The following is a 22,150-nucleotide window of genomic DNA, read 5'->3' on the forward strand; positions in this document are numbered from 1 at the left end:
TTTAGTTGTGGTGCCTTGCCTATAATCCTGAAATATCAGTCTGACATTCATATCTATTGCTGCTACTAGCTGTCATTTTAGCATTTATATATTCATCATAATTTTTGTCTGTTGTTGTAAACATACATCTTGAAATGGAAAAATTACCAAAACTTTTTGTAGTACTCTGACAACAAAATTAGAAAAAAATATATGTTTTGGCAATGTAACTAGAAACAAGACAACATTTAATTTAAATAAAAAACTTTATTAACAATGTAAAACATTTAATATCTTACAGTCTGAGATAATTCTGTCATGCCTTATAAGTTAATACTTAGTGATATGCAGACATCATGCTATAAATTCTTTTGGAAACAAAAATGGGTTGGTGTTGTGTTTTACATTGTTTATTTTAATACACCTTCTTTTAATAAATTATTTATTTTTTCCAAAAGCTTGTAGAGATATTATTGTCTTAAAAGGAAATCTGTTACTTCTATGCATTGTACAGTATGTAGATATTATGATTTCTCTGTATTTACAAATTCTAAGTATTTTCATATATGGTTTGTGTATCATAAATTAAGATATTTTTCTATGAAGCTTTTAAATTGAGATATAGTGGATAACTAAATATGAATGAGAGCACAAAAAGCAACTGGAAATTTTGTGCAAATTCTGTTACAATATTGTTTAAATGTTTTAGAACTATAATACTTTTGCTGTTAAATAGTTTTCTATGCTTAAAGACTGTTAGAATATGATCAAGTATTTCAGTATGATACTAATAAGAGTACTGTACTATGCACAAACTTTTAGCTGTAGTTCAAACAATTAAAAAGACTTAAAAATGATCTATTATCCATAATTTGTGTGTCTTTACTCTGAGTGGTTGAAAGTAAGCATGCAAAACATACTTTAAAAAGTTTTAAAAACATTCTTAGTTATGCTAGATCTATTCCACAGCTGGTTCTTGACCACCATAACTTTAGACTATTAAAACCCTTGTTTTGAAAAGGAGGATGGAGAAGAAGAGAAAAAGCAATAGGCTAGTGTCGAAAATATACTTTATAATCAAAAGTAGCAATGTTTATCTTTTCAATGGTCAAATGATAGTGGTTTAATCAAAGTTATGATTTTCTTGGTGTTTCTAAATCTAATCTTCTAACTTGAGACAAGACAACACAGTCCAAAGAATCTTCGCTTCCGTCTTCTTACTAATGGGTAAGGAGTCAAGTTTAGGAGGCTGCTATCATCTGTGATGGAAAAAAACCCACATTTTAATACAGCATGTACACACGCACGTACACAAAAGACTTTATATCATTTATGTGTCCTAACAGCACCTACAAGATCAAGTAGTAGATCCCATTGTTCTAGGCATAGAGCAAATAATAAAAATAATATAATATTTTTGTATATGAGAGTCTTAAAATGTTAATTATCAGGATCTCCATGATAATGCAATAGAAATTTTGGCAAGAAGAATGCCAGTTCAATGATGAAACCTAAAGAAAATTACACCTTCAGTACTGGGAGACCTAAGCCAAAATATTCCTGCATGGATGAATAATATTAGGGTCCCAAATAAAACCTAAAGATAAATAGTTTGAGATCTTTAACACATGCAAGTTCAGAAATGTTGATCCTAAGGTTAAATTCTGGCTTAATTTAAAGATGAAAAAAATATTATTGAGTGGTCATTTGTGCACATCAGTGAGAATTTCCATTTAAAACTCCAACATTGGAACATCTTGGCACATCAAGACTAAAAGCACTTGTCTGGGAAAGTTAGCACAATATGCTCACCCTGCTTCTGGTTAGCTTTCTACCTTGTATATTAATTCCTTTTAAATTCATACAAAATTTATAAATTATTACCTATACTTATGTTAACTCATGCACTGTGGGCGAACTATCTCAAAAAATCTTTATAATTTACTTTGAATTTGAGGCATCTTCAGGCATGGTTTCAGGCTCAGAACTATGCCTCATTATGTTCCTATTCTTGTTACATCAGGGATCTAGTTTTGATTGTAGGCTCTAGACGCTACTGTAATACAAATACTTAACTATAAGAACATAGGTAAGAGTTCTGAATTTCTTAGCATAGTAACTTTCCTGCTGTCACTTACGAGAATTCCATACAAAAAAAAACAGGTCTGTGAGCAGTCAGTAACATTATGGAAAGCTTTTGTGGGCTTACAGTCACCTCCTTTCTGGCTGTCACTGAAATCAACAGCAAAACACTCATTTAACTGAAAGCAGGATCAGGTCTTGTAAAGATTGGTTCATTCAATGGCATTCGGTCATCTCATAATCATTCTCTTAAACCATGCTTATAATTCATATAAATGTAAAAATTACAGTCCAGACTACTGGAACAGGCTTCCTAGAGAGGTGGTCGATGCCCCCAAGCCTGTCAGAGTTTGAGGCGTTTGGACAATGCCCTTAATAACATGCTTTAACTTTTGGTCAGCCCTGAAGGGGTCAGGCAGTTGGACTAGATGATCATTATAGGTCCTACCAACTGAACTAAACTATTCTATTCTAATTCTATTCTATTCTATTCTGTTCTGTTCTGTTCTGTTCTATACTAATTACCTATAATGTTGTTTGTTTGTCCTATTTACTTACACTGTTATCTAGGTTTACTTTATTAAAGGTCTTGGAATATTTAAAAAAATTTAAGTGCTGTTTGACTAATGAGTATGACTGTCCATTCTTGAAGCATCGATTCTCAGAGGTCATCTGTAAACTATGATCACAGTTGTAGTCTGTGGGAGCAGCAAAAACACCACTTATGATTCCCTGATCCTGGGGCATGTCTCAGAGCTTTTCAAATCTAGCTGACATGTTTCCCATCCTGCTGCACAGGTGATCAGCAATTTTCTGGCCAGTGTTGAAGGGTGGTGTAGACACCAGACAGCAGAGAAGAATTCTGTATGCCTTTGTCTCTGTTCTAAATTCAGGTTGGTATATGCTTTATACCCCCCAAATTTGTCTTTTCTTTCCTTATTTCCACCATGCTCCTTTCTTCTAGGCTAGGCACAGACTTTATGGCATTTTTCCAGTGTCTGTAATGGCACATCTGTATCATGTATCATAAGCAATTCCCTTTCTTCTTTCAAATAGTTTTCTATCAAGCCATCCTGACATATATACACCCATCCATTCTATATTCATCTTTTACCATATTATGATGAACGTTAGACTGCTTAGTTACTTGGGACAAGATCTAGGACACATTAGGCATACTTCATCAGCTGCCAGTGTGCAAGGACTACACAGCATTTAAGAAATACACATTATCAAGAAGAAACAAAAAAGGAAAACAATTCTCTTTTTAATGTTGTTCACATGAAGAGAGTCCCTGTAGATGTGGAGTATTTAAGACTGCTGGGCCACAACATGAAGGCCCATTGCTAAATACACGCATAGGGTGGAGATTCTGTCCCCTGTGCATTTGTATAGGGTGCCTCATAGCTGGCTACTGGGAAGAGCAAGCTGTTAGCAGTCTCAAGTCAAGTATCTCTTCTGCATAGGGTGTGTCATATCACAGAAGCTACAAGCCTTGCAGGGGTAAAGCAAACCACATCACTCAGCAGGATTCCTATCATAGTCTGTGCAATTTACACCTTCATCACCTATGAAAAAAGAAAGCCTCCTGACACAGGGAATTAGTTGTGCTGCTGCCTTCATGTCACCAGGAAAAGTCTATTATTTTATCTATAGATATCATATCTATAAACTTCCAGAATGCCTCATGTGAAACTCAAGAGGACAAAGTTCACATATTAAATTCTGGCTCCACTGAATCAGTAGGGAAGGGACTTCACCTAGATTTTTCTTTTTGTAATTTCTACCAAAAAACCCCTATATTTTTCAGATCTAATGGAAGGTAAAACCTTTAATTTTCTTAATTTTCCTTACATGAAGAAAATATAAAACCTACCTTGATTTTTCAGTGGTAAAGGCATAGTCTCCCTGAGTTTACTTAAAAGGTTTTTCATTTCTCTCATATCTCTGCAGAAACAAATGTTGAAAGAGATACAATAGAACAGCAGCTGAAGACTGAATAGGGAATGGCTCACAGTATAGCTTTATATGCTGAAATAATGGAGCAATAAACCAAACTAAATAATACAAAAATCTATCGGGCAAGCATTTGGTTCAAATACATGTATCAGAAGATGCATACCAAAATAAAGGGCAGTAGATTTAATAAGGGAGCACTTTTAAACCAGTCTGATTTTAACTAGTAGCATCCAGTCCAAATTTATGATCTATTCTGGCCCTTGAGTATTAAATGAGTTGGTGGGCACAATGTGATCCTAGTGGCAAAATACACAATATGCCTTAAAATTAGCACAAGCCAGTACTAATGTTGGCTTAATACCCCTTATAAGCATTTTGTAGCTTGTACCATGAATGTGTTTCATTGTTTATAAGGAAATTATAATACACGTAGCTAATCCATGTCATGTAAGCTCCCTGCACATTAAGTGCAAATTTTAGAAACAGCGCTGTCACTCTTACCCCCTCTTAAGAGGACTTTGGCATGAAATTTGCTAAAAGGCAGAAGATGGAAACTATGATAACAAAATATCATCTCACAAAGCAAGTTATATATGGATATGTTTTGAGAGAGGCCATACGTTGCAAAAAGATTCCTGTTTTACAGATAGATGTCAGACCAGCAATTTTGTGTGCAGGCTTATAATGTCTTAAGGCTTTCAGGATTTAAAAACAATGTGTTCTTGCCTCATTCATCTACATATAAAATAGTTCTTAGCAATGAAGAAGCATGACTTTCTTATTGCTCAGTTTTATTCTCCGAGTTACTCTCTCAGTAGAACAGAACTTTATATAAATAAACATGGTAACCATTAAAATCTCAGCAGCAACTTAATATACAAAGCCATCAAAACAGGTATTTTTTGCAAAGAAATGTTGGCCATCAGGATTGTTCCCTACTAAAGGGTCTCAGTTTTGTCTTTCAACTGCACAGTTAAGAGGGTAAGAGAAGTCCACTTTGACATATCTGTGGATGATGTTCCCCTCCTAAGGCTTCCACATTCATAACTATGGGCAGGCAGAAACAACTCACATGAACTAGATTCTGTGCTTTCGATTTATGAATGCAGAACCACAAGCCAGCAGATTTCAGGTACAAATTAATAACCACTTAAGATGAGACAAAAGCTGCCTCTTTTAGAGGACCTGGCCTGCTAGTACTATAATTTCCTACCCTTTGTTTTTGACAATTACCCTCTGGTAAGGTTGTCACTTCTCTCTGCCCTTCTTTTAGGAGTTGCTCTCAGATATGTTAAATGTAACAGAAATGTTAACAGGCTATTTAATTTACTAACACCTTTTATAATAGCAATACTGACTGCCTAATTGGAAAAGACTAAATAAACCCTAGACAGAAATTAAGCTCTATACATACCTTTCAGTGTTTTCAATATCTGTAGAAACCTGCCATAAATGCTGTTGAATATCTGTTGGTGATGATGACGTGTCTTCTAAAATAGGTAGTTTGGAACTCTCCTCCACTTTAGTATCAAGGATCTTGGATGGGGCACAAAGCTCTTTTCCTTTAAAATATTTAAACAAAACATGTATTATCCCCATTATTTATTAATTAAAATGTATGCTCAGATTATATCATTGATGTTTTGAGCTTGATTTTGCACTAAGAACTGTTCAGAAAAAGAGCAGACCACACCAATCTGCTAATCAGAGTGCTGCTATATATTACTTCTACCAAACAAAAATAAGAGAAGTCCCACGCAGGCATGTGTGGAGCTTAGAATTTTACTTAGTATTATGAAGAGCTTCAGTTAAACTCCAGTGGCTCACATGCGGCACAAAATAAGAGCCAGAGGACAAAACAGAACAACATAAATTGGGAACTAGAGCATACATTCTGAAAGCAACTTCAAAAACTGGCATTAAAGAACATTGCAATCCATGTCTCCTAGTATTACTGCAATACTAAGGGAAAACAAAAGACAAGAATGTGCAGTTTTGTACTTGATTTTAAAAGCAATACATAGCCACCACCATCACAGCCCAATATGCATTATATTCTGAATTTCCATGCTTACACTTGTCTAATTCATGCTTACTATATGAAAATGAAATGCAGTGTTGGAATTGAGTGGGGACTTCATGACAGATCTGCCAGGGCTTTTGTCAGGGAGACAATGGAATAAAGAATGTGGGCCATGATAGTGGAACATGCAAGACAGTTAAGTACTGGTGTTATTTTTTTGTATCCTTGCAAACCTCCTGTGGATTGTCTGATGGTATTCCTTTTCTGTAGCGTCAAGTATAGCCGTGGCACCAAGTACAGGATGGGACAAATTCTTTTTGTGAGCATCATTTAAATGAGAATTTTCAAATTGTAGTGCATCCCAGACATGTTATTGAGAAATTAATGTTTTTCCCCTCTTAGTTCTCTTACAAAATGGAGTAAACAATTCTCAGAAAGAAACAAATAAAGCCTTCTAAAAATAGAGAAAACAACATCAATGTTTAAACTAGTGGTATGAGGAGTTAAGTAGGAAATGTTTATTCATCTCACAATTTTTGCAATTTGATAAATTTTCACATCAGGACAAACCTGAGTTCTTCCTGTAAGGTTTGACAAAGAACAAGAACAGCTAATAGAGTAGTGGTTATTTAGCCCATTTTTCTGGGACACTAGAGACTAAGGTTGTAGACTGAAAGGGTTAAAGCCAAGATAGACAAAGCCACTGCATCAAAATGCCTCCTGAAAGAATTAAAGCCTAGGGGCAAGGAGGATATTTTAAATATCTTCCTCCCTTAACTAAACAAAAGAAAGGCCTTTGGGATTTAGAGAGTAGTTAGAATGGTTGCAAGAGAAGGGGGCTCCGGGATAATCCCATCTCAGACAACTGGGCCTTGGGAGAACAAATGCACGGAAGATAGGAAGTCACAGAAGAACGACAACAGCCGCCTTGAAGGACACCGTTTAAGTGATCCCGGGACTGAGTTTGCGCAGAAGCAAAGGTCAATCGGCGAACACGGTGAAGAAGACTACGGGCCTTCATCTGAAGACCCCCAAAGACCACTTGAAGACCACCACGGGAGACGACTGCCCATGCGGATTGGACATCTGCATATGTTAATAAGTTCCAGGAAATCTCATGTTTATGTAAATGAGTTCTCAGAAATCCTGTGAATGTGTAGGACTTTATAGTATATAATCTCTGAAAGTCTACCAAATCGGTGGAGCGCTTATGGTGGAGAATCCCCAGTGCTGCCCAGCGCTGCAATAAAGGATACCTGCTTAATGGTAACTTCGCTGCTATGGAGTTTCATTTCAGGGACTCTCTGAATACTCCGTTTCTCCCTTGGGGAGATTCGGACTGTGAGGAGAAGCATCCATGATTTTTTGTATCAAGACAATTTCTTTTCCATATCACAAATAAGTATCCCAGCTATCAGGCTTGTAACCTGTTGTGTTTTTTTTTTTTTAAACTAGAAAGTCCTGGGTCTTAAGAAACTCTTTTGGGGCAGGTTCTCTAAACTGTTTTATTCTGGTAAATTATTCCTTTTGTTGAAAAAATATTTCTTAGCTACTTGTCTGAATTTCAAATAGACATTACTTATACTACAGAGGATATTTCCTTAATGTTTTCATTATCCTTTAAAGTCAATAGGAAGCCCTTTTCCCTGCTTCCCCCCCAACTAAGTCATCTAACTGATTCCAAGAGATGGCATGACTTGACATAACAAGTTTATGATATCCTGTGTCCTTTCTCTGCTGCTTACTTTGGCATCCACTGATAACATCTGCTTAGCAAGATGCCTCTGTGAGCCACTTTAACCCATCAAATGGTAGATTACCCCAACAAAAGGAAAAATAAAAGGTGAATAGTTTTCTGATGTTGCAGTTATTTAAGTCAGGTCAGTAAAGGACCCAGCATGGTCCAGACCAAGTGCCAGAGAAGGAGGTTGATCATATGGCCAGAAGCAGTGGAAGGGAGGAAAAAGTGAAGACAAGACAAGGGGCAGGGGGACAGAGAAGAAGGGATCAAGACCTTTCTGGTGGTAAGAAGCTTTTATGCTGACTCAATTGCTTGTGGAACAGCAGCCTAAGCCTACTTCCCAGATTATATGTTTTACTGTGTATCACCCTGTAGGTATAACTTCCAAATTCTTTCTAGTTGTTAACTGCAGCTTATGCTGTTATTTTAAGGTAGTTCATATTGTACAGTTTTAATTGTTCATTTGTGTAAGCTTCATTATTCATTACTTTTCCCATTACAAGAAGTTCATAACATATATACTGTTACCAATATCTCACCACTTCTTTGTAAAAGAGGGTTGCCACAGGAAAACCATCTAATTTGCCACTGATATCACAAGGTGTTCTTGCTGGAACTGGGTATTAGTTAATTCTCCCATTATTTTGAAGTGTTATGTTGGAACTCCAACCTGACCTTTGGTGACATGCTGTCAAGAACAACCCTGTCTATAGATGCATCCTTCAGGGATGTGAAAAGTGATTCAATGGAAACAATAACAATACTAGATGAAATAACAGTAAAGGTTCTTTTTCCCAACTTGAGAACAGAAGCACTGAGACTGTAACGTTCTTTTTGTTAGCACAAAGGCAATCATCTCTTGCAGATTTAGCAGAATGAACGGCACAGATTTCTTTTTAACTGAAAAGACCTCTTTACCAGTAATTCTGTTGTATTGTGAAAAATTCATGAAGCCTTCCTTGAATTTCAGAGCATCTGCTCAATCACTTGAAAACAGTCAGCTAATAATAAAGGCTTTGCTTGAATAATGTATATGACAAGCTTAACATTTCTACTACATGGCATAGACTGTAGAGAAACAAAAGCTCTTTAATCTTCTCATCCTCCTAGTGGGGGTAAGGATATATTTTGTATTACACATTCTTAAAATAGGGACATGAACCCTAAATTTTACTTTCAATTTATTCAGTGGAAAGACTTTCATTAATTTCAGTTGGAGTTTGATCATGCACACAGTGTTTTCAGAGGTGTCCACATTCAGTTGCTGTTCTTGCCAGTTGACTAGACAGAGGCTCTTTTTACTGTGAAATTTTAATATAAAACGTGATGTATTATTTGTCTTCTAGCCTCTAATTCAGCATATTTCTTTAAGAAGTGGAAAATGCCTTTGGTATGAAATTAAATTCATTGAATTAATTAATGCCAAAGATCCAACTTGAGTGATGATAAATAAGAGGGTAGAAAATGATCGGTTCAGGAAGGCTACATACATCACCTATGATCACTGTGCTTTATGTTCCTCACCTGTTGTGCTCCTTAGTGCTTCTTTGGTGACCTCTGTGTTTGCTTCTGTCATGCTACTCTATGCAGCTACTCTTAATCATCACCTGCTTCCCAGAGAAACTTATGTAATAAAAAAAAAAATCTATTATAGGTCCCTCAGAGCTAGTTAGATTTCACTGCAGATGAATTGGAAAGATCTTTGAGGGGAATAACAGAATTTGACAAAGCTGAGAGAACCCATCTCAAAAAGAAGGCAGGATTTGTATCAGTTAGACTTCTATCCTGGCAATTAAGGATAAATGCACGAGCTCTAGATCGCAGCTAAAGTAAATGAAGAGAACATAAAAAGGGGAATAGGAAAGAATCATGCAGAAAGTGAAAAAGAAATGTGGCAAATATGGCTAACAGTCTGATGAACTTCATTCCTGAGTTACACTTGGGATCTGCAGAACTCAGATATTGTCTTACTGGAAATATTATTATCAAGGAAAATGCAATGGGTACAAGAAGTCTATGGTGGAAATTGTGTTTTCCTCCTTCCATGCCTGTTTTTGTTCTATTCATTTTGTCCTCTTCACAGTGTCCACATGAGAATGAGTGATTGTCTGGATTTTTTTAAGTGCTTATTTCTCCACACCTGTGTGCTTCTTTTCTCTCTCACATCTTATCCCTCTTACTTACACATATTTACCAGTCTCTAAATAGAATGCTGAGACTGTAGCACATCAGTTAAACAATCCTTCCTTTCTCCTTCAAAACTCTAAGTAGCATGTAATTTAAACAAAGCCAAATAAAATAAAAATCCCTTCACTGAATCGAGGATTTCTTTTTGTAATCTGTAACATAAGCTATCACAGGCCTTCAGGTACTACTTTAAGGAAATATATGTTGTTTTCACAAAACACATACTGGAAAAACAACAATTATACTATGAACTTCTTGTATGGTATATGATACATGATACACGGTCACCTGTGATTTGGTATCATTCTGATGTACCAACAATGTAGTAATGAGTTCAGTTTGAATCTACATACATTTGCATACATTTACATACATTTACATGCTTTGGGATGGAAGGGACCTTTAAAGGTCATCTAGTCCAACCCCCCTGCAATGGGCAGGGACATCTTCAACTAGATCAGGTTGCTCAGAGCCCCATCCAGCCTGTCCTTGAATGTTTCCAAGGATGGGGCATCTACCACCTCTCTGGGCAACCTGTGCCAGTGGTTCACCACCCTCATCGTAAAAAATTTTTTCCTTATATCTAGTCTGAATCTACCCTCCTTTAGTTTAAAACCATTACCCCTTGTCCTGTCACAGCAGGCCTTGCTAAAAAGACTATCCCCATCTTTCTTGTAGGCCCCCTTTAAGTATTGAAAGGCTGCAATAAGGTCTGCCCACAGCCTTCTCTTCTCCAAGCTCAACAACCCCAACTCTCTCAGCCTCTCCTCATAGGAAATGTGTTCCATCCCTATGATCATTTTTGTGGCCCTCCTCTGGACCCTCTCCAACAGGTCCATGTCCTTCCTGTGCTGAGGACCCCAGAGCTGGACACAGTACTGCAGGTGGGGTCTCACCAGAGCAGAGCGGAGGGGCAGAATCACTTCCCTTGACCTGCTGGCCATGCTTCTTTTGATGCAGCTCAGGACATGGTAGGCTTTCTGGGCTGCGAGAGCACGTTGCCGGCTCATGTCCAGCTTTTCATCTATCAGTACCCCCCAAGTCCTTGTCAGCAGGGCTGCTCTCAATCCTTTCATCCCCCAGCCTGTATTGATACTGGGGGTTGCCCCAACCCAGGTGCAAGACCTTGCACTTGGCCTTGTTGAACCTCATGAGGTTCACACAGGCCCACTTCTCCAGGTCCCTCTGGATGGCATCCCATCCCTCAGGCGTGTCAACTGCACCTCTCAGCTTGGTGTCATCTGCAAACTTGCTGAGGGTGCACTCGATCCTGCTGTCTGTGTCATTGATGAAGATATTAAACAGCACTGGCCCCAGTACGGACCCCTGAGGGACACCACTCGTCACTAATCTCCATCTGGACATTGAGCCATTGACCACTACCCTCTGGATGTGACCATCCAGCCAATTCCTTATCCACCGAACAATCCACCCATCAAATCCATATCCTTCCAATTTAGAGAGAAGGATATTGTGGGGGACCATGTCAAAGGCCTTACAGAAGTCCAGATAGATGACATCCGTAGCTCTTCCCTCATCCACTGATGTAGTTGCTCCATCATAGAAGGCCACTAGGTTGGTCAGGCAAGACTTGCCCTTGGTGAAGCCTTGCTGGCTGTCTCAAATCACCTCCCTGTCTTCCATGTGCCTTAGCATAGCTTCTAGGAGGATCTGTTCCATGATCTTCCCAGGCACAGAGGTGAGGCTGACAGGTCAATAGTTCCCAGGGTCCTTCTTTTACCCTTTTTAAAAATGGCTGCAATATTTCCCTTTTACCGTTCCCAAAAGCCTAATGTTTTCTGTCCATAGTATGTACACATGATTTTCCCATAAGACTCAATTCTTCCCTTTTTTACCTAAGTATTCAGGTACCTACCACTCTGGTTAGTGCTGGTATCCTTCTGCCCTCGGCTATGTTTATACAAGTCAGATGGGGCCCACACATCTCAATTACAGTGATAGAACTGTATTTTTTTCTTCAGGGCTTCCCAGTAGACTTGTGGTAAGAATAAACAATATGTAGGTTACAAGCATTAAAGTAGTTTGCATCTTACTCTGAGAAATAATTCATGTATAAACACATCATTTAGAAAAAGACACAGGAAAAAATAAGACTTTGAGACTATTTCATAAAAGAAACTGCAAGATTCTGGGAATCTAATATATCCTGGACTCATTTTTTCCCATAGATATTCAAATTCTATGAAAATGACTAGAGCTATGTGTACATAACTGAAAGCAAGAATTACCTCTCCTTGGTTGTACGCTTCTTTTTCAACAAGTTACAAACAATATAGTAGGTTCACCTGATTCTGGACCATAAGAATAATATATTCTTATAACTGTACATGAGCAGAATTATTTTGTTCAAATTCAGCATAAATGGCTACCAGCTTCAATCCTTGTACTTCTTTGACAAGATAGCTTTAACTATTTTTAAAGCATGTTTTGAACTCTGGAAAACACCTCCAGTTCATTTTAACCTTCAAAATTTCTGTCCCCTCTTTTCTTTGATTTGTTATATGGGCTTATTCCCTTAATTAGAAAAATGAGTGCCTTGCTCAAATGCTGCATAGCTAGCTAATAGAATGATTGCAATCTGCAATTTAGGATTTTAAAAAACATTTTCTAATATATGTAATTATATAACCAAACAAGTCATTTATATCTGTAGATGATCCTAAGAAATTGATGGTTTCTATGTAAACATGTATGGGCATTAAACGTCGGTAATGTGCACTTCCACAGTGACATGCTATAATGATCCAATGATAACAGTAATATTTTACAGTTCCTTACAATGAAAGTAATATATTATTAATGTAGATATATGAATCAGCAAAGCTCTTTTATCTGTTATGTTTATACATTCAAATGCAATGAAGTCCTTTATAAGGAAAAATGAAAAACTTTGACCCTGAAATATAATTCATCTTATGTAATTCATCTTATATAACTTTAGACATCTAATAGGTTGATGTTTAGTTTAAGTTAATCATGTAGATTCCATCCAGAGGCAAAAAGGAGAGACAGACACATTGGGGTTACTCAGGTCACCTCAAGTTTCTTTCTTTCCGCAATTACAGACAGTGGTTTGTAAACTGTAGCCAATGCTAAGAAGTGTAGTAAAATCTGTCTTTAAAAATGATTATTCATTTTAGCAGCTACTGGTATCTTGGTATACGATGGCTCTATTAATTCTGTCTCCTCATATTTTATATATTTCTTTTCAACTTGAGAAAATTACTGAGAAGCGCAGTTGAGCAGTTATAAACCTCTAATTCTTATTTTCATAATAAAAAGTATCACTGGCTGTAGCTATATCCTATAGCTAGATGTGAAAAATACATTATGGGATCTTTCAGCATGACAGAAAATACATAAGGTTAATTACAAGACCTTCATTACAGTTCATTACAGAACTTTGTCTTGTCTTTACTTGGTATATTCTGCTGAGATATTATTTGGGAAAAGAGTAGTTACAATTAGCACAAATACAGTCCCAATCAGTGCATGCCATCACAGAGTAATGAGGTTACTGAGTAACCTGTTCAGTAAATTATCTGCATTTCTGCATCTTCCTTCCAGTAGATGGCTAATCAAACATGAAATTATTAGAGAGAGGCATTTTCACTAAAGAAAGGACATCTCCTTTGTGTGTAAACATACTCTGTGGGGTAGATTTCAATTCTGAATCTAGTATCTAGTTTTATAAAGGTGGGCAGCTTTTTAACCATAAGATGCTCTTAATATTTATCCATCTTTTGCTATAAGCTGGAATTGCTGGATTAATAACAATAGGGATAGTAAGGGATCAGTTTAGTACTAAAACCTTGCCGTATTGCTCCACCAAACGCCCTCAGATATCTTACCCAACAAATACCTCAGTACGGTCACTATGCTTAAAGTAATCAGTTTCTGCTGACTTAGCTGTTTCTTTCCTAGACTGAAATTTTTCACACCAGTACAGTTATCAGTGTGATCAGAATTGCTCTGCTTATTTTCAAGAACTCTTTAAGTTATACCAGTTACTCCTTTTGTTCATCAGTAGCTTATTACATGTGGGCCAACAAGAGGCAAAACATACGTACTGTGTGTGGAGGACAATTGAGAACCAGGATTTCTATGATACTACTATGGTAGATTCAGCCCGAAAGGCAGCGTGGCTAAAGCAGCTGAAATACTGACATCACAGCACTGGAAACACAGGACCAGAGTCAGCTCCATCAGAGATCACCTTACACAATTCCTAGGAGCCCACCTGGGAAATGACACTTTACAGTCATCCAAAATATTTGAGAGACTTGCTCATTAGTATGAAATGTGAGGTGAAGTTCCTTACTACCATAAGTCATCTGTGTGTTCTCACACTTTCTTTGTCAGAGTAGGAGGAGCAAATGCTGTGTCTGTAGTATACTCTGAGACTTTGGAGCACTTGAATTTGTGTAAAGTAAATGGCAAGCACAGTGACTTGATTAGACAGCCCCTAAAATGGTTCATTCAGGATATGCAAGTAATTTTTGGAAGCATAAATTCAAAATAATGGAACAAAACAAACTCTTATGCTGCAAAGGGAACAGAAAAAAGAAAACTTTAGTTTGAGTAACACTTATTTAACAATGATGTATCAAACAGAAGATAGGGACTTTTAAAGGGATTTTAAATCATTAGGCAGCCTGTGTTATAGGTCAAGCTCCTTGTTACCTTCTATTTTAATTACTGTCTTACCGACATCCTCTGACTACTGAGCATGACTGGAATTACAGTCTGGCTAGACGTTCAAGGATATGGTTTAGTGGTGGACTTGGCAGTGATAGGTTAACGGTTGGACTCGATGATCTTAAGGGTCTTTTCCAACCTTAACGATTCTATGATTCTATGGACACAGGGCATCCTGGCTGTAACTCCTATAAAGCTCATAACAAAGCAAACACATGTTAGTGTTGAAACCTGACCTGAAACAAAACACCATGATATGCATGAACTGAATTTTTTCAAAACCTTTCATTTTGCAGCAGTTACTCTAATAAAATGACTAAGATAGCTTGCTCACTGATCTGACTAATGACAGCTAAAACTTTTGGTTTGGGACCACTCTTTTAAAAAAATTTTCAGCCTTCTAAACTATAAGGACATTAGTGATACATGCCTAATATGACACACTTCTGTAAGAATGATGATAATGAAATAGAAAGCTTCAGTGGTATAGTTCATTTTACAGTTTGGTGCTTTGTCTTTCATGAATACCCACGCATGCCCCAAAAGACTGTTCTTTTTTTTTTTTTAAATCAGCATCTGTATATTTGTGCAATTCAATACCTTTCCGATGAAAATGCAGCGATCCTAGCAGACATATGGACTTAAGCATTTCTGTTGTGTACATTTCTAAGCAACACTGCAACTGGATGTATAATCTACAGATTTCAGGATGAATTTCACCATCTTCTGGACTGCAATACAAGAGAAAAATTTTAGTTAGAAATGGGACTGGGAGGACCTGAGGGTCATCAAATCCGCTTCCCTACTGTTTCAAGCAATCACATCATAATATGCTTCATAAACTATTAAGTGATGCATATATGATAAAAAAGCTGTTTCTACCAAACTATATTTAGAAACAATACTTTAGCTCTATAAAGCTCTAGGCTTAAAACAGCTAAACTTGGGTTGTCTTTGGTAAGATTGCATGGTCCTTATTTTCCCCTCTGCATATTTTTGGAAAAGGGGTAAATAAGTAACTGAGCTCTCTCCTCCTCTTTAAAAGCTTTGGCAAAGTATTTTCTGGTAGATTGAAGGGTTCTTTTGCCATCCAGTTACCCTTGGTACTGGTGCAGAAGGAGTTTGCAGGGCCACTTTCATGGTCACTGTTTAGGTTACAAATCCCGGATCAGGCATAATCAACCCTACTTTGAAGACACTCTAATCAGAAAGAAGTCAGTTGTAGTCTTTTGGTTCTATAGTTTCTGCCTGAATTTCCTTTTCCCCCCGTGTTTAAATTATTAGTCATGTAATACTGCACTGTGAGGAGAATGGAAGGTTCAAGATTTTTTTCAGAAAATAACAATTTTGAAAATAAAAATTGAAATCAAGAGTAATCCTACACCTCCAATTAATTGCTTAGGACACTAAGAAAATAATGTACCCAGATCCAGGAACCAATTCTCATGCCTGGCTGTAAAATTAGACATCAAATCTCACTTTTGTAGGCTGAGAAAGCTGCACGGGAATAAACATAATATTTTATAAACTTAACTGTTTCCGTGAGTGCTAAAGAAGTGATTTGCCCAGTCCTACCTGAGAATTAGGTTTTCAATGCCCCTTCCAAAGGTACTTTCAATAGGCAGTAAGTGGCAAGACTGAAGAGTTAGGTTTTCAGCCCTTTCATGTTCAGACATTCTTGCTATTGGTTTGCTACATAATGATGTTAAATGGCAAGACAAACCCCAAAACTGGGTTTTATAACAACTAGAGAAACTCTAAATAAACCGAACCTAATGGGATTTCTGAATACTACTGCTAAGAAACAAACAAACAAAAAAAATTCAGCATGTTTTCAGATTTCTAGCCTATGAATATATAAAGGAAGCTTTCACAATAAAAGGTTGCCAGCATTCTTTACAGTGATTGAATTTCCTGTGGTTAAAGTGATACTTCAAATGACCCTCCTGCATATGAAATAAAATTAGACTTGTGGATTTCCTCACAGGCACCAAAGCAATTTACTTGATAAATTATTTGCAGCAACACTAGATTGGGCTGCTATGCTCAAATAATTTCTTAATACCAATCTAGACCAAACACTGCAAGACTTACAGCAGACAATGTCTATTTAAACTAGTAAAATAGGTTTTTTCTGACCTAAGGTAAGAGGTCATTATTTATACCTAGATCCAGGGTCCAGTCAAAATATTAAGTCCAGCTCTTTTGTCAAGAACAAAGCTTAAACACTCTATTTTAAGGAAAATCCTATCAGTTTGTGCTAATACAATTTTACTGAAGTTCAGTTCAAATGAATACTGCATACTAAAACCTGTTAATTCTTGTATTTGAGATTCACCATAATTTCTAACAAAGGAGACCATACCTTGCCTAGAAAGCATGTACCTTCTGCCACTGATTTCAGTGACACCAAGGAAGAATATGCTCAGTCATATCCTGGGATAAGAAAACAGACAGGGCCAGTATAAGATAGGCCCTGGTTTATTTCTGTATATGTGGCTCAGTGGGCAGGAAAAGGGAGCAATCTCAAAGGAATATTTGATGCAAGGACTTGCCATAATCTGTCTCCAATGAGGGAGAAACTGTGTGGTTTTCCAAGGTCCTCAAGGGTTCCTGTCCCTCCAAGTGACATCAGAAATCAAATGGGACCGTGAAGGTTTCACAGAATTGGCCAGAACCTTCCTAAAAGGAAAGAACAACCTTAGCACTTCCACAGCATATCAAGGAAGACTACTGATGTTTGTACATGCCAATGAAAACTGGTAAGAATCACAGTAGTGGTAAGCTGTACAATTGAGAATGCTTAAACAAGCAAAAAATGCAGCCAAAAAGGAAAAAAGAGACAGTTGGAAAAGACTGAAGATTGAAGAGAAATCATGCTGGACTTAGAAGGGACAAAGGAAGATCGGTCCCACCTGCCAATCCATTACAAAGTAGAACTCATCAAAAAGGCAGGAAATGACTGGAGTACAAATTGCAATTGCTGTGGTCTGTGTTACTTTGTGAGCAATACCATACACATGATAATAAACCTGCCCATCCTAGGAGCTTTATTTCTTTTGGCTACACTATTATATATTCATTTCTCTTAAGTCACATTTAGTTTCACTTTTAAAGTGAAGTCTGCATTTGTTGAAAAATTATACCATATGTTATATGGTCTTTCCTGCATCTTAGTGTAAAAAGAGAATAAAACTATAATGGCAGAACAAAAAGCATTCCCTCCCCAATACCTTAAAGATATCTTTTCAGGCACTTGCTATAATATTTCTTCCTATTCTCAGTGATTCCAACTCTGAAAACATTTGATAGCCTTAAGTCCCTGAATATTTTTCCTGAAAAATTAGCTACCTTACAGAAATTTTTTGTTTATTCAGTCAAATCCTGCATATGAAAACACATATTTGCTGGAAATGGATCAAATCTCACATTCTTTTCAAAGGATATGAGCACAAGTATTTTTAGTGACTGCATAAGCAGCAGTATAACAGAATAAAGAACTCTAATTCTGAAACACTGAAAATTATGCTTAGAAGACACACAGCAATACAACATACATACATGCACACAAAATTACTTTGGGATAAACTAAATTGGAAATTTTAAAAACTGTACCTAATTGTAGACTCCTCAGATACTTAGAGGTTCTACTTTGTATATTGCAATATTTTATACTTTTTTATCTTGCATTAAGTATCTAGTACTTTTTACATTGCTTTAATCCATAGTATCTAGTACTGGTTTAACAAGAGTTAAATCTTAACATTCTCATTTTTAACCAATCTATTTGTTATATGAATTACAGCTGTTAGATCTGTGATCACTTAGCCGATTGTCTCAAACTGTTTAATGAGTGTTAAATTGCAATAGTGACCACAAAAATTCCATTAGCTTCCAACCAAACCATTTTCTCCCATGCATGTATATAGGCCTCATTTTCATCTCTGAAAGCCATATGCTCTGATGCCAATGCACATAAAGATTTCTTTTATAATCCCTGATGTCCATTCTGTGTGGTTGTCTTAAAATTTCCCGTTAAAGAATCATCAGTTTCACTTCTCTCTAGTTTTCTACTCCTATATGTTCAGTGTCATGCCATGAGAAATGTTAAATAGGGGACTAGAACAGACAACTTTCAGCATGCTGATTATGTGTTTATTATTAAATAGCTCTATACCAAATTGGTATTTATTTACATAGAAAAGTTCATGCAGACTTGTATTATTACCCCCTAAAATCAGCTACCTCTGTTTCAGTTAGTCCAGCTGATTTCTTTATGAAGACCACTTAGATATTTAAGAGAAATCTCACATAACACAATCTCATACAACTACTGTGATAAATTGTGTTGTCAACGGAGTTGTTTAATAGCTTAAGTGCAGCTGGACATACAAGAGCTAGCACAGCACCAAGCACCTGCCTATGAGCTAAAGACCAGCTCCTATTGCTGGCTTCTGAGCACAGCTGCCACAAGGCTGTGAATAGGAATTGTGCTCACTTCCTGCATCCATTGTGGAACAGAAATTTTCTTGCTTCTCCTTATCCACTCAGGTAAGATAAAGAGGTACTGATAACCTTTAGAGGCTTTGGATACACAGGTTGTAGCTTCTTGGGGATACTTCATCTGACAGGGGAGCACTGCTGCTGTTCATAAGGTGAATGCAATGAATGGCCCATATAGGGAGGGACCAAAGATAGAATTTATGGAATTCTACTGCTCTGAAAAAGCCTCTTGATTTGCCAGTGAAGCTGCAAGACACACATGTTCCCATACATGAGGAAGGGGAAATGGTGAGATGGGTATACATGTGCTTAAGCAAATATTTTGCATGTAGGGTAAAGTTTATAGGTCCATACAAGTTGGCATATTGCTTAATAACTGTCAGACTGTTTATACTAGTCAAGGACTTTTCAGCTTCCCATGCTCTGCCAGGTGCACAAGAAGCTGGGAGGGGGCACAGCCAAGACAGCTGATCCAAACTGTCCAAAGGGATATTCCATACCATATGATGTCATGCTCAGTATATAAACTGGGGGGACTTGGCTTGGGGGCAGTGATCACTGCTTGGGGAGTGGCTGGGCATCAGTTGGGGGGTGGTGAGCGGTTGCATCACTTGTTTTTCCTGGGTTTTGGGTCTCTCTCTCTCTCATTGTTTTCCTTTTCATAACATTTATTATTATTATTATTATTATTATTATTATTATTATTATTAAATTAATTTTATTTTATTTCAGTTATGAAACTGTTCTTATCTCAACCCGTGAGTTTTCTTACTTTTGCTCTTCAGATTCTCTCCCCCATCCCACCCGGGGAGGAAAAAGGTGAGCAAGCGGCTGTGTGGTGCTTGGTTGCCATCTGGGGTTAAACCATGACAGTCCCTTTTGGCGCCCAACGTGGGGCACAAAGGGTTTGAGATAATAACAGATTAATCAGAGTGTATTAAGGAATTTGTATCTGTTAACAGCTACCAGTCACAATATTGATTCATCTGTTCTCGATATTAGTTTATCTGATCTGCACCATGCTCTTGGTTTTGCAGTAGGTGTTAAAGATTGGTATTGGGTTTTGCAGTTTGCTGTGCTCTGCAGTGATTAGTGATGTTTTGCCTGGGAGAGTTGTTATTAAAACACCGACCTTGAGCGCTATCTGGTATTTGGGTTCTGTAGTGAAGCCATTACTGTACTTCGGGTACCACCTCATGGAGACAATTAACAATTATACCTCTTCTTCTGAGAGGTTTTTTATGGAGGAAATACAGAATGGCACCTTTGTTGTTTTCTTCTATGATGTTTCCTCCTTCATTACAATAACTTTTCGGTATCTTGAACATCCTTGGGTAGTTAAGATACATCTATTGGTAGTTCTTGGGAATATTGTTTCAGTTTTGTCTAAGGTTAATAAGCAGTTTAAGAATATCATCCAGAGATCTGCCCCGAGGTTGGATAGTTATGAGTGGCAGGGTGTGTGGGAGAGCATGGGCAAGTACCTAAGACAGTGGGCCCCTCCAGTATTTCGGAACTTCACCCCTGAACAAGTGCAGAATCCTGAAAAATTAGTAGAATATTTGGAAAAGTATGCTATCACCCTGGCGATTTCAGGGAGACACAAATCACTGCAATGTGCTGGGGCCTGGCCCATGCCTACCGAGCCCTGTTCAATACTATTCAGTAAGCTCAAGGGGAAGAAAAGGTCTCTGGATCTCACGATAAAGCGACAGGCACTGCGGTTACTCCAACCCCTGCGACACACACTGCAGCTACTCAAACCCCAGCAACAGGCACTGTGGATAAACCAGGGAACAAACCCATGCTGGTATCAGTCGCCCCTATACACAAGAAGAAACACTGGAAGCGGAGGTCAGCTTGTTTAGAAAAGGATGATAAAAAAGCAGGGCCATCACAAGGAGAGGAGGAAGAAGAGGAAGAAATCAAAAATGAGACAGAAACCACCCGATCCCTATCCTTGAGTGAGCTGTGAGATATGCAAAAAGATTTCAGCCATCATCCAGGCGAGCACATTGTCACCTGGCTGCGCCAATGCTGGAATTATAGAGCCAGTAGCCTGGAATTAGAGGGTAAGGGAACCAAACAGCTGGGATCCCTTTCTAGGGAAGGGGGCATTCACAAAGCAATTGGAAAAGGGGCACAAGCCCTCAGCCTCTGGAGGCGACTCCTGTCAGGTATGAAGGAAAGGTATCCCTTCAAGGAAGATGTTATATATCGCCCAGGCAAGTGGACCACCATGGAGAGAGGTATCCAGTACCTGAGGGAATTAGCCGTGTGGGAAATGATTTATGGTGACCAGAACAATGAGCAGTTATTCAAAGATCCAGATGAAGTCCGGTGCACACGACCCATGTGGCACGGAGCACACCAGCATTGTATGCCAACTCATTGGCAATACTGACCTGGAAAGATGAAGAGCCACCAACAGTGGATGAATTGGCTAGCCAGCTCTGGGAATATGGAGAAAGTCTCTCTTCCTCCCTTGTCTCAGCTGTGGAGAAACTGTCCCGGGAGTTCCAGCAACTTAAAGAGGATATGTCCTACTCCCCACCTGTACGGACCAGTATCTCAGCCATTAGGAGTAAGCGTTCTTCTGCTCAAGAGAGATGATATAGAAGGCACACACCCTGGGGCACCCTATGGTTTTACCTGCATGACCACAGAGAGGATATGAGGAAGTGGGATGGAAAAATCTACCTCGACCCTAGAGGCACGAGTACATGAGTTGCAAGGAAAAACAACTACAAAAGGTGGTTCTTCCAGGAAAATTGCTGCTCCAGTTTCCAGTGGACAGTTCCCCAGACAGAGTAGAAGGGCTGATTTTGCTTCCAATCTTAATAAAGGGATTTTTGACTTCCATTTACAAGAAGCGAGTAACGAATGCTATGACCGGGACTAGAGGGGCCCTGCCTCCAGCCAGGTGGAGGAAAGGGACAACCAGGTGTACTGGACTG

At 38.0% G+C, this 22,150-nt stretch overlaps 1 protein-coding gene across 6 annotated transcripts in view; it reads right to left on the reverse strand.

Moving 5' to 3' along the window:
- Nucleotides 1-232: 232 nt before the first annotated feature.
- LOC104023412 (regulator of G protein signaling 7 binding protein) overlaps nucleotides 233-22,150 on the reverse strand; it is a 46,142-nt gene continuing 24,224 nt past the window's right edge. For 3 of the 6 annotated variants that reach the window (XM_087762460.1, XM_087762465.1, XM_087762466.1), the window contains exons 3-6: nucleotides 15,291-15,421; nucleotides 5,435-5,582; nucleotides 3,938-4,008; nucleotides 233-1,238 (exon numbers count right to left, since the gene is read on the reverse strand). In XM_087762460.1, coding sequence (XP_087618586.1) covers nucleotides 1,147-1,238; nucleotides 3,938-4,008; nucleotides 5,435-5,582; nucleotides 15,291-15,421 — 442 coding nt within the window. In that variant the 3' untranslated portion in view covers nucleotides 233-1,146. Of the gene's footprint in view, nucleotides 1,239-3,937; nucleotides 4,009-5,434; nucleotides 5,583-15,290; nucleotides 15,422-17,245; nucleotides 17,373-21,598; nucleotides 21,846-22,150 lie in introns of those variants that run through there. The other 3 variants (XM_087762462.1, XM_087762464.1, XM_087762463.1) reach the window with 2 other exon arrangements.

This window comes from Nipponia nippon, unplaced genomic scaffold, assembly GCF_047370975.1.
Source record: "Nipponia nippon isolate SJK-2023a ecotype South Korea unplaced genomic scaffold, ASM4737097v1 scaffold_26, whole genome shotgun sequence".
Classification (NCBI taxonomy): domain Eukaryota; kingdom Metazoa; phylum Chordata; class Aves; order Pelecaniformes; family Threskiornithidae; genus Nipponia; species Nipponia nippon.